The following is a 13,693-nucleotide window of genomic DNA, read 5'->3' as shown; positions in this document are numbered from 1 at the left end:
CCGCGTCCTGTGTGCAGGAGCCATTAGAGTTAGTTCCACTAGGACCGAAATTATGATAGGCACGACCATCTAGTACTTTTGTAGTTTATGACAACTTCTTATGGCTTCTGCACACAGGACGCGGTAACGCTTGTCGCACGGCGGAAGTTCGAGCAACAGCCAATCAATATGTTGTTTTTCTCTAAAAGCTAGAAGGTTATTACGGAAAGCAGCATATTGATTGGCTGTCGTGCGAACTTCCGCCGCGCGGCAAGCATTACCGCGTCCTATGTGCAGGAGCCATTACTCGTACTAACTCCAACTCGAATTATCGTAAACACCCATTGTCGGACATTTCGGAAATTCTCTATTCGACAGCCAATCAAAACATCCGATTAGTTTGTGTACAATACATGTAATAGCCTAGGAGCTAAAAGTTTATTGGCTACCTTGTGGGTGCTTTTCAATTGCAATATCCCTAGATACTTTCATGCACACGGCGACACAAGTTGCATTCCAATGTCGTAATCGTCGATGCAACACTACACATTCGTACTCAGTTCGAGGGTTACTAGTCGGCTGTGTTTTCTAGTGAAAATTAAAGTTAATAAGCGTAGCGGCTTGAAAAGAGACTGGCATTTGCGACGTGAACTAAATAATATCTTTTTTATTATTTAGATTTTATTATTTATTATTAAAAAATAACAAAATATAAGCATTGTTGAAAAATAATCCTAACCTTACCTGACATACATACATATTAGTACACACTTTGTTCCAATTGAATCGTGCACAACGTTACACTTTGTGCATTTCTGTGTACATATGTGTCAAGATGTGTTAAGCAATTGGAAAACACCCTGTGGTTTCTTGCCGCGTTGCCAGCGCTTTCACGCGTTCTGTGTGCGGCCATAAATGAATTATTAAGGACATTTCTATGCAGCGTCGATGTGTTTATCGCTGCGCGCTTGGTCATCTAAGATGCAACGGGAAAGTTCATGACCCATCGGTTGCCAGCTTAGATCGCCAGTGTTCGCCAGTCTAGCGAATATGGCTGCGAGCAATGGCAATAGTTACTGAGTTAACGTTGCGTTCCTCAGACAATTGTCAACAAAGAAGTAATTTTTGATTCGAAAGAAACTGAGAAACGCGATATAGCACACGTGAGTAGCCGAACACGTTCTTATTAGCCTCCGACCGTTCGAATTTAAGGTCGTTCCGCAGTCTCGTCGCGGGACATTCTCAGTAGTCTGACCGTCGTGGCGTGTCGCCGTCGTTCTTCACGTTCCGTCGCACCGTTATCGGCTCGCGCTGCTCACTAATGTCACTCAGAAGCTCCAAAATTTCACGAAATCATCAGCTGCTATTCCAAAGACCACATCGCGTATTGTTCTCGTGCAATGCGCGCGCAAACGGGCACGTGTTAACGTGCAATGAGGAACTTTGTGTACTTTGATGCATCGCGAGTAACATCTCGTACATTCGTACGTCTTGTCGCGAGAACGTGTCTTGAAGATATCTCTACGCGCGTGCACTCGGTCGCAACATCAAGCGTCGCTATATTTAAATACGTTCATGATTCCATCGATTAACTAACACGATCAATTTGCATCTCGCTCGGCTTCGCGATCGACTGTTGGCTTTATACTACCGGAGATATACACGATTATTGTTAGTATGTTTAAGTGATTTTGATAATTGAGCTTGAGATTAATCAACTTGTTCTAATCTGAGGCTAGATAGGCTAAATTTCACTCAAATATCTCTCAAATGGCAATAAACAAACTACAGGAAATCTAACTGATATGCTGCAGTTGCATATGTACATGGGGATTCTCAAAACTTGACTTTGATATGTGTTTCAGGTACATAATATTATGGCAACTGCTATTCAAAAGAATGGCATGAAACCTCTAACCAATCGATCTCTAAATCATGTTGAGAATGTTAATAATTTGGACAATGCCAATGAGTGTACAGAGAAAAAGGATGATAGGCTGTTTGAGGGCCAACTACAGCCTTATGTAGATACAGTTGAACAAGAACCTCCTGAGCTTGATATTGTTATTAATAATGTAGTTTGCAGTTTTAGTGTGAGGTGTCATTTGAACTTGCGCGAAATAGCTTTAAAAGGATCTAATGTTGAATACAGAAGAGAAAATGGGGTATGCTAATTATTTATATACTTATACTGTAATAATTATCATATAAAAAAGCTGTTTTGTTACAAGTATTGCAAGTTTATCTTGAAGGAAGAAAAACATGTTTAAAGAGATATTTTGAGCAAAAATTATAAAATTTTAAGAATAATATTCATGATTATAAGCAGTGATATTAAACTTTCTTTTACATTAATTGATTACAAACATATTGAACTACATGAATTTAATCACTTTGAGTACATGAAATTTTGTAATAAAAACCAGCTTCTGTCTCAAAAATAGAATTATTAAAATATTTATTTTGTTGTCACTTCTTTCTCTTACTCACTCTTGAAATATATCTGAAACCTTTATGAGTAAAGAAACATCTTGTTTACAACTGAAACTATTTTTGAGATATTGAATTGTAAATATTTATGATGCATACATGATATCTAAATTGTTCTATATACAAGTTTGCATATTCCAAATTCATTACAATTTGTAGTCTTTTAACTACAACCTTTAGACCAGTTTTTTATTTTGTACCATGTAGAACATTGTGCCATTATTGTAATAATTAAAGATGTTTATTTTTACAATGCATAATAATTTTGTTTTTTATTTCTTTATACTTTAAGAAATAATATATTTCACATATATTCTCATTGCATACATGTATACATAAATCCCCTTTTATATGTGATATTTTCAGATGATAACTATGAAGTTAAGGAGACCATATACTACAGCATCCATCTGGTCATCCGGTAAGGTAACCTGCACAGGAGCAACCAGCGAAGTTCAAGCAAAAATTGCAGCACGCAGATTTGCCCGTTCTCTTCAAAAACTTGGATTTAAAGTGAGATTCAATAACTACAGGGTTGTTAATGTACTTGGCACTTGTTGTATGCCATTTGCTATCAAGATAACGTCATTTTCGATTTATCATAAAGAAAATGCAGAGTGAGTATGAAAAGTATTATCAATTAACGTTTTATATTATTTTCAGATAGAATATTGTATTTCATATTATGTAAAAAAATTATTTAATTTAATACACATTGTTGACTGATTATGAAAAAACTTATATTTTGTTAGTCAAACATTGTTGGCTAATTCAAGGTCTAAATCAATAATTGGACATTATTAAAAATAGCTAGTCGACAATATGTTAAGATCATTATTAATACAACAATAGCAAATATATGAATATACATAAATTTATGAATGTATACAATATATAAATATCAATTATTAAATAAATGTTTTCTTCCATACACAGATATGAGCCAGAATTACATCCTGGAGTTACATACAAGTTAAAGGATCCAAAAGCTACATTAAAAATATTTTCTACAGGAAGTGTTACTGTAACTGGTAACGTATTCATCAAATACTTTGTTAAATTCTAATGTGTAGAACATATTAGCCATTGATATCTTTTATTAAAACATCCAATTGACTATTATAAATCATTATAAACTATTATGAATCACTCTGAAAGACAGAAAAAACTATATAAATAAGATTTTTTTTATCACAAGCTCAAGAATAAAAATTATAATCAATATTGCATTATTATTATATTGTATTGTGTGCAATATTATTCTATCATAATATATTATTAAATCGGTAGTTTTTTAATATAAAAATAATTATTCTAGGATATCACAAAAAGTATTAAAGTATTAATTGTAAATATTAAAGGTTTTTTTAATTATTAAAAAGATATTATATATGTTTGTTTCACAAATTATTATGATTAATATAATTATGGACAGTAACAATAAATACATAAAAACGAAATTAATATATGTAATATACTAAATAATAATTATATATATGTTGCATCACAGCGCCCAATGTCGCTTCGGTCCAAGCGGCGATTGAGCATATTTACCCACTAGTCTACGAATTCCGCAAGGAGCGAACTGCAGAAGATGAGCTTACATTAGCGACAAAGAAACGCAAGATGAGATTAAACAATCAGACAAAAAGAAATCGAGAACAGTTCCTAGACGATCCGGATTTCATATGTGAAAGTATGGCCTCCTCCGACGTGGAAGATGCGCTCGACGACGCAAGTAGCGGTAGTTGGGACTGATCTGTTTTATTTTATCACTTACTGTTAACTGTGAAGCTGTTATACGCGTGTGTTATGTATGTTTACGCATACATATATATATATATATATATATATATATATATATATATATACACATGCATGCATACGATATATATGTATTGTGTGTGTATATATACACACATACGTAATATATATCGTTCTTTCTATGATAAATACAAACTGCTCTGTGTACAAAAGCTGTGTTATAGCTAAGAGTGAAGTGAAATAGTTCTTTGTCGTAATGCAAGGACAAAGTGTGTGAGTGTTAGAGACAAGATAATGTATGTATTTGCATACGGCATACGTAAGTATAATTCTCGTAATATACATCAAACGAACTGACCATCATCGTAAGGATGACGTCCAGAATAGTTACTTTTACTAGCAATATCGAAATATAAATATAAATATATATCTCTAAAGTCTAATACATACATATATATTGTAATGTATTACAAGTGTAAATATCAATATATATTTATATTTATATTAACACACACAAACACACACACATACACCATATATAAATATAACTTTATTCACATAGGTAGATCACATAGATGTATTTTCGACATTTATACATAGATTATAAAATTCTATGTATAACACATTTTTAACTATAGAGAATTAATTTTTTGGAGTTTATATTACACCTGTATTTTTTTTCTCTTTTGACAAACTTTGACATGTTTCAGCAATTATTAAACAAAACACACGCACACATATACATGCATATTTATGTTCAATCATGTGTATGTACAAATATATATGTATATACATATATATTTATTTCAGCAAATAATTTCAGCAAATAATATGGATTTAGTAAACAAAGAAAATACATGTTATGCGTGTACATCTCTCGTGAACAAACTTAATTGTGACATGTAAATTTTATGTTACATTTATGTTATTGTTTCTTATATATAGTTATAATTAGTTTTGCTTAATTGATATATTGTGCCAAAGATTAATGTTCAAAATTTAAGACAAGGTGATCAAAATGAAACCTGCGCAGCTGACAACTTTATCCATAGTAGCGATTAGCTTTCCTTGGCGTTCTGACAAGTGAAATGTTTCCCCTATCCTCCTGAAAATATCTTTAGTGATCTACATTTACATAATTTACAGAATAGATTCCCCATTGGCCAAAACGTTATATTTTCTTAGAATGTTACGTATACCGAGTAAAATGTAATTCCGCGTTGCCAACAGCTCGTTTTCGCTCAAATAATTCTTCTATTATTTAAGAGAATTACTTTTGCATCCTATACAGATTTAAGAAATGTTACGTATTTTTATATTTTCAAAATGCATATCATTAAATACGCAGTAGCCAATCCATGTTTTGCAAGAAACGGATAAAAAGACTACGTATCGTTTGGGCGAATACGAATACTGTTTCTCTTTTTTCAAATATAAATGTTACGTCAGATTTTATTCGAAAATGTTTGCGTATGTGAAAGAGATGTAGTTCGGTTTACAGTATTCACGAATTTATAGATTCATTGTCACGATGTGATTATGTTTCTTTGATTTACGTAAATCTAAACTTAAGAAAATCCAATTAGTGTTGTGACATTTTATGATTGTGCGAACAATGATATAGAATTCACACCAGGAATTATTGCATCAGTGTTACGTAGAAATTATTTTTTAAAACAGTAAATTTAAAACAATAAATTTAAACAGTAAATTTAAACGTACGAAATGAATATATACTGTGTTCATAATGGTTCATGTTTGATTTACCACACTGATTGGACTACACTACATACTCTAGAATCTAAAACAAAAATATGAATAATATGATAGAACACGTTAAAGCGTTTAGTAATCTTTTTTTGTATTAATCATGTTCACACAGAGATATATCTCTCTCATAAGTATTTATTTATTAGATACAATACAATTTATTAGATACTGTATACAAGTATACAGATACAATAAGTGCATTTGGATCATTTCATTTTTCATTATTATTAATTTCTCGAAAGCCTGAGATATTATATCTTACTTATAACGTTATTCTGTCCATCTGTAAAAAATGAAACGTCTCCAAGAGAAGAAATATTTTTACATATTGACTCTCTTTGTTAAGTATCATACATAGTATTCCTAAAATTTATTTAGTTTACTGTTCCCCCTTTCTCTCTTTTTTTTTTTTGAGCATATGTGTCGAATATCGTGCAAAGCATATTGAACTGAAGGTGCAGCGTAAAACGTACTGTTTTCTATATACTTTACGACTAACTTGCACGCTCATACCAAACTGGACCTTCCGTTTTTGCGACTTAGCTGAGAAAAAGCAATACATTAGTGGTTCATAAAAAATACGCATACAAAAATCACTAGAAATTTACATTATTCGTTCATTAATAATATAGAAAACGGAAGATAAGATAATATACGAATACCACATAAGTATCTTACCTTACATTATGTACAAGAGAATACACACAATAAGTTATGGCCGATATTTTACAAATATATTTCAATGAGGATTAATCTGTTCGTGCCATATAACATAATTCGTTTGTTAAAATTAGCTGAAAGCAGTGTTTCATAATTTTCATAACGTGTATATATATGTTGTTTTTACACTGAACAAATCGTTTACTGTTTAAGGCTAAAAAGTCACTGCCCTTAGTGTATCCAACTCGAAACTGTAAGGCATGATTCACTAATGAGTATGTGACACGGACTAGTATATTTTGTTTACATCATAGAGCTACTCTTTGCGTTATTAATTGTAAAAGTTGAATATATAGGTATATAAAAAAGAAAAAAAATCGAAGAAGTTGAATAATAAAACATATTGTCAAATGCAGGTATAATAGCAAAATAAATTCTATCGTATATATTATATTTCCGAGATATATTTAATTTCCGAGATTATTGTAGGAGCACATTTACTGTTCCCATTTGCTACATTTAACTTTTATTTTTATATTAACACTTAATAAAGATATGACATATCGGTGTGTGTAGTTTTCTCTGCTCTTATAATGTTTATTTACCCGTATTTGCAAAAAAAAAAACTAAAATCCCTTCACGAAATCAAAGACTTTCATAGGCATTGCAAATAAGTCTTTCTAACATTTATACAGAGCGGTTACGCTCTCGATTCTTTAATCAATTTTATTTTTCTCATTCATTTATTTCTAAATTGTATATTTTGATATAATACATTATATTATACAACTGATTTAAGCCTCATATTTACTAATAATATTTTCTTTAATGTTCTTCGTACACTTAATGAATTTTTGTGTTTATGTTAACGTACATTACAATCAACTACAATTAAAATGTCACACAATAAAACAGACACACACACGATCCATTAAATTTGTACTTGCGAAATAGTTAATACTGAATTAAATGAAACCAGAACGTTAGTTTTTAATACTTCTGATAGTTCATAAGGTTTCATTATGGATAGATTATAAAAATTAAAAACGTGTAGCTTTAATTTAAGTATTATAAGCGTTCATTTTTGCCTGATTATTGATATAAGCTAAATATCTCTCTCGTTTAGAATAATAATTAAAAGACTCCAATGTAATAATATAAATTATTGTTACATGGAAAATAACATATGTATTTTGGTTCTTATATTATGTTTTGAATTGATAAAGATTATCTTTGTTTATAAAAGGAAGAAAAGAGAGTGCAGCTTATTACACAAATTTTTATCAAACATGCATTAGATTAATATAAATATAACAGTGGTTTTGTCATTACAAATAAATATACAAAAAGAGAAAAATATTATTTCTTAAAAATTAAAATTATTGTAACCTTCCAATCTGATATAATCATGAATAACACAATAAGGCAAATTTCTGTACAAAATTTCAATAATTTATTTTAATTGCTTCATATACCTGTTTAATAATAGTAAAACTGGTTATATATATTAGACCTATTCAAATGTAAATAGCACACTCTTTTTCACCTTCATCGCAATGTATGCTTATTCAATGATGTGTATATGAGTGTATATATGCATGTACGCGCGTACATATCACAACATTGAAGTGTCACTCATGAAACGCAGCAAGGAACTCATTTACTGCGGGAAAGTAATATAAGGCCATAGCCATAGTATCCTAAAAATATGAATAAAATCACTATTATTTAAAACGAAGTTTCCAGTTTGCTCATTTTCAAAACTAAAGAATCGCATTTCACGTCACAGTGATAATCGATATATTTCGTTAAATGCACTGAGATTCTATAGAGTTTTGAAGAATTAAGAGAATTAAGAATTTATAAAAAATCAAATATTTAAGATATACCTCTTTTGTATTTATATCCAGACCCATTTTACTCAACGTATACTTGTACGATAATATAGCGTAATGATTGCTAATACTCAGTAAAGAGTCTAAATCACAATCTGCTAAATCGTCAATTACTTTCTTTGAAAGACCTCTCAAAAAGTCACCATTCTCACGGGCACTGAAAGGCTGTTAAGAAAATATGTTTAAATGCTGAATATTTATATAAGTTTATTTATAACAGTTCTGCCACTTATTTATACATACCTCGTTATACCATAACGCTTTATGAATATCTTTTGCATAAACAGATATAATGTAAATCTTCTCTTGATATATGTCCGATGGTAACATGTGACGTAATCGCGGACTCATATCGCGATATCTATAATTCATGTATAAGCAATCAACAAAGTGGTGTTAATTTGAAAGTAAAAAATTAGAATACCTTAACAACAATCTGCAAAGCCTTGACAAAATAGCGCAATTTTTTGTAACAAATGCTCCATAAATAACCGCTGACGGTGGCAGTGTCCAAGATGGTATCCGACTGCGGCTTTCCAATGTGCAAATCTTCAAAGTAGAATTATATATAAAGGATAAATTAAATATAAATATATACTTTACAATTTGCTGTATATACATACTTCTTCGTAAAATGTCAAAGCTTCCAATAATAATAAAATGTTGTAATTGTGTATGTTCAACCCATCAACAATAAGATTTTTCGAAACTGCTATAATGACGGATATAATATCAGCTAAATTTTCTAGTGGGCCTTGTTGTAAAAAAGATGATGTAATTTGTTCTCCAAGACCTTGTCTAACGAACTGTAATAAGTACAATTTTTATATTAATACATTATCTCTATTTGAATGAGATAAATGAGATATCAACCTAAATTTATTCTGCAGAAATAGTTTTATCTACTGCAATAATCCTAATTAGTTCTCAGATAATATTTCTAGATTCTTATACTGAATGTCACGTACTGTTTTTCTTCATGTTAAAAAATGTATATACCGAGATACATGCATTTAGTGCATAATGTGTTAATCCTTACCAAATTTATAATTAGTTTCCGTAAAGATTGAATAATTTCACATTTCATATTTAAATTTGATTCATAAAATATATTTTGTACATGCACCAGAATATTTTCTCGCAATTCTGAAAATTATGAAAAATTATATTTCCTATAATTACAGTAATATGAACTAGAATACTTCTTTTAACCAACCAGCAGTGGATACAATAGTCATCCACTGTAACAAGTCCAATAATTTCAGCAGATATTCTCCTGTATTGTAATACAGATATTCATCAAAGAATATTTTAATTACAAGTATCCCTTCTTGCATGTATCGAGAGAACTCAGCTGTCATAGTAAGCAATTTATCCATTTCCTCATTGGAAAACTTTCCATTCTCAAGTATAAATGCTTAAAATATTGGCATATTAACGTTGCAGTTTACATACAGTTCGTATTATCAGAGTGTAGTTAAGAAATGAACATTCGCGTACCTCTTGTAAGTGTATTATAAAGGTTGTAAGAGAATCTGCTTTGATACTGAAAGTTTGCAAATGTAAGAAGATGGTAACCAGCCATATTTGATAAAAGTGAAACAGCATTGCAAGGTAACTCAACACTCTGTTGATATTTTCCCAATTCTTCTATGCTAAAATACATTGCACGAATGTAAAGATATACATACATATACCCGGTTACATATTAGTCGCGTACACACGCATTTGTATCATACTATATGAATGTGCTAATGTTATGTTAGTAACATTTTCTTCAATTTATTACTTACCTGCTTACATCAAAAATTGACTTTGCATCTTTATCTCTGAAAATACTTGAACCAATATGAAAGTATCCAACAGATGGTAAGAGCACTTGTTTCTTCTTACGATCTTTCCTGTCCTGTATACATATAATAATCCTTACGACTCTCCATATAAATCCTCCACAATTATATGCACAATGTATAAAACATTTATGCAAGTAATTTTTATACCTGCATTGTATTCCACTCAAAATAAGTTTGAACGTTTTCACGCCATTGTCCGATATTCGCACGATCTTTAGCGTCTTCCAATGACAATCGTAACATCTCAGGTATCGGTTTCCACACACTTTCTATATTCATTGACTCAATTTTCTCAGGCACCAATTCTGGCTTATATGATTTAAATAAACTAGGAATATGTTTCGAATTATTTTAAGTTATCAATCAATCCAATATCTTAAATAATTAGACTTACGAAAGTAATGCAGTAACATGTTTAGGATGCTTGGAATAACTTTTTTGAAGAGCTAATAATCTTGAAACATCTCTGCGAGAAACATCTTCTGGTTTTGTTAATACATAGATAAGACGTGCTATGTGACGTTCCTGAAAAATTTGTCTATATCATTGTATAAAGTAATATTAATAGTAATATCATTGTATAAAGTAATATCCTTTTAAAGACATCTAGAATTAGTTTCTATATGATTCAAGCCTCTTCAAGTATGAATAGTTATTCATATGAATAAAGAAACCAAGCCATATTTTAATATATACTAAATTTTTAAATATTTTATTTTGGATGCGATCCAACAACCACTACAAATGCTGCGCAGCGTTTCTCCCTCTTGTTCTATTCCTCGGATTCGAATAAAGAATTCGAGAGAGAAGTAAAAACACTACAAAGCTTTTGCAGCACCCGCTGGACTGTACCCTTTAACATGTAAAATTATATAAGTAGTATATAAAGTAAGTAGTAAATTATATAAAGTAGTATATATACATTACCAATCTTTGTTTCTTGAGCATTGCATAGAAAAAGATATCGTAATATATGTTGATTACTTTCCTATCTACTAATTCATAGTCCCATAAACCTAAATATTAACATTTTAACACATAAATATATTCTTGTATTTTATAAGAAATAATATATAAAATAAAACATATTTACCTATAATCCATTGTATAACAATTACAGAAACAGAAATTGGTAATTCATTCAATGAAGAAAGACACCATGTAATTATGGATCTAGCTACTTTTTCAGGTAGCATATACCTTGGGATTAGGCACTTTATTAAAGATATCCGTCTACTTATACCTAATAATACAAAAATTTTTTTAAATACTGTTTTTGAAACAAATGAAAACAATCAAATTTACCAAAATTTATAATATTAAAATTTCACTTTGCATATACAATATACTAACTTAAATTTTGATGTATAATAACATCTGCGAGCTCAACAAGAACATCATCATCTAATCCTCTTGTGGCAGCTTCTTCTTGTAATATATTAAAAGATATGTCAAACTCTGTGACAAACATACCTTTTGCTAGAACAATAAAGAAAACAAAATTTGAAACTGTTAACACAAACATTGATTATTAAAATATATATTATGTATGTAACATTTTAATATTTATAAAAAATATACTCATTTCATATATATTTCTTGAATGATTTACTTTTTAAATAATTTCATATATATTTGTAAAGTATTTATAATGAATATTAATTATGAATACAAAAGATACATGAACAATAATATAATTTGCTTTGCAGTGATTGATGTTATTGCAAACATGTTGATTCTATTAGTAAGTTTCTGACACTTCTACTCTTTCAATTTCTTCACATAAAAGGTTCGTGCAACAATTATATTTTAAGCACATAAATTGAAGAAAATGTACGTAATGCAAAAATAGAGTAAACTATGCAAATGTTTGTACTTACTCCTAAGTTTTTTTATAAATTTTAAGCAAGCCTGTTTTGTTTCACTTTCTGTCATCGTGTTAATTTATTAACCAAATTTCGTGATTACAGAGGATGTAGAAAGCGGTTGCTTTCGGCAAAACGTAACAAATTATGCAGCATAATGGACATAATAAGACGAAAACTGCAAGAACTTGCCGCGTTTTTCCTTGACACCAAAATAAGTTCATTCATCTTGCAACTGAAAAGTGATGGAGACATAAGCTAATGGCACACGATGCGTGTTTCATGTTGCATCGCATGCTAGTGAATTACTAGAAATACGCCATACAGAACGCAACATTTCTAGTATATTACTAGTTGTCAGTGGTTGCTTTCCAACAAGAGATACAAGTCGACACAAATATCATCCTATCCTTGTTACTCACTAAATGTGGAACAAAAATAGAATGATGTTTGTGTCGATTTATGCTCTTGTTGGAAAGCAACCAGTGGGTGCGTTCAACGAACTCAACAGTTGCATAACAGTTGAGCAATTCGTCAATATAATTGGTCTAAAGTTAGAGATCTAACAGTAAGGACCAATAATCACTGACCGCTCACTGATCAGCTATGTTTTCTGAACGCAGCCAATGTTTCAAAACATAAACACGCACCGTGTGCAATTGGCTTGAAGAGAGTGCCATGTTCAATTTTCATACCAAATGTAACGGTTGTGATACTTTCCAAGATTAATTATAAAACAAATCAATTTGCAAGGTTGTTATGACAATACGAGAGAATTTTTGGAATCATCGGGAGACTTTTTGAAATTCTTTAAAAAATTTAAATTTGCATTTAAATTTTAATCCATGGCCAACTTCAGTCTGAAGAGAAAGATAAAATGGGTGTATCCTAATGACGTATATACAATGTATCCAGAAGCAGGACCGATTACTAAGCATTCAATGAACTCTCTTGGATCTAATTGACATATATTTTTAGATCTAAAGGAATACTCCAATCAGAGGCAAGAACTCACTGAGCGGTCATGTTTCTGGATGCACCCAATGATAGGCCGGTATTCATCTTGGAGCATATGGAGGGGGAATTGCGTATGCCTCCTGTAGCCAAAAGTGTCCAAAATCTGTGCGAGAGAGATATACATTCCTATTCCTCCTCTGTGCGCATGCGCTAACATGCGTCAGTTGCTGGACTACAAAATTATTGGTTTCAATATCTTTTTACTTGAATTCTATCAACTTTACCGAAAAATAGCAAGAGATAAAAATTATTTATTTTCTTCTCATAGAGCTCGAAGAATTTTTTAAGAATTTTATATTAACTTTTTAGTACTGCATTTTTTTTGCGTTTTCTTGCATTTTCTTGAAGTACTAGAAAGTTAATACAAAATTCTGAAAAAATTCTCAGAGCTCTATGAGAA

The 13,693-nt window shown here is 30.7% G+C and overlaps 2 protein-coding genes across 5 annotated transcripts; one reads left to right on the top strand and one right to left on the bottom strand.

The window, feature by feature from the left end:
* Positions 1-771: 771 nt before the first annotated feature.
* LOC116841037 (TATA box-binding protein-like protein 1) lies at positions 772-7,116 on the top strand. The gene is made up of 5 exons (XM_032808534.1): positions 772-1,142; positions 1,845-2,144; positions 2,836-3,086; positions 3,406-3,500; positions 3,980-7,116. Exons 2-5 carry the CDS (start codon positions 1,857-1,859, stop codon positions 4,225-4,227), a joined length of 882 nt encoding a protein of 293 aa, XP_032664425.1. The 5' UTR covers positions 772-1,142; positions 1,845-1,856; the 3' UTR covers positions 4,228-7,116.
* Positions 6,404-12,528, bottom strand: LOC116841035 (centromere protein I-like). Of its 4 annotated transcripts, none has more exons than XR_004377483.1 (16): positions 12,292-12,528; positions 11,765-11,890; positions 11,505-11,654; positions 11,339-11,427; positions 10,806-10,936; positions 10,559-10,739; positions 10,352-10,464; positions 10,059-10,213; positions 9,775-9,975; positions 9,598-9,704; positions 9,182-9,364; positions 8,983-9,107; positions 8,802-8,919; positions 8,553-8,723; positions 6,682-8,363; positions 6,404-6,546 (listed from the first exon to the last, which is right to left on the bottom strand). XR_004377483.1 is itself a non-coding variant. In XM_032808533.1 (15 exons), the coding sequence occupies exons 1-15, from the start codon at positions 12,344-12,346 to the stop codon at positions 8,295-8,297; spliced, it is 1,974 nt and encodes a 657-aa protein (XP_032664424.1). In that variant the 5' UTR covers positions 12,347-12,528; the 3' UTR covers positions 6,404-8,294. The 4 variants fall into 4 exon arrangements, 1 of the variants encoding a protein (XP_032664424.1); XR_004377484.1 differs by having other exon boundaries at positions 6,404-6,914; positions 8,139-8,363; XR_004377485.1 differs by having other exon boundaries at positions 6,404-6,914; positions 8,210-8,363.
* Positions 12,529-13,693: the final 1,165 nt, after the last annotated feature.

The sequence above is a fragment of the Odontomachus brunneus genome, unplaced genomic scaffold, assembly GCF_010583005.1.
Source record: "Odontomachus brunneus isolate Ranch 3 - 2012 unplaced genomic scaffold, Obru_v1 Obru_scaffold_013, whole genome shotgun sequence".
Classification (NCBI taxonomy): domain Eukaryota; kingdom Metazoa; phylum Arthropoda; class Insecta; order Hymenoptera; family Formicidae; genus Odontomachus; species Odontomachus brunneus.
Note: the sequence above shows the minus strand (reverse complement) of the source record. Positions and strands in the feature narration are given on the sequence as shown.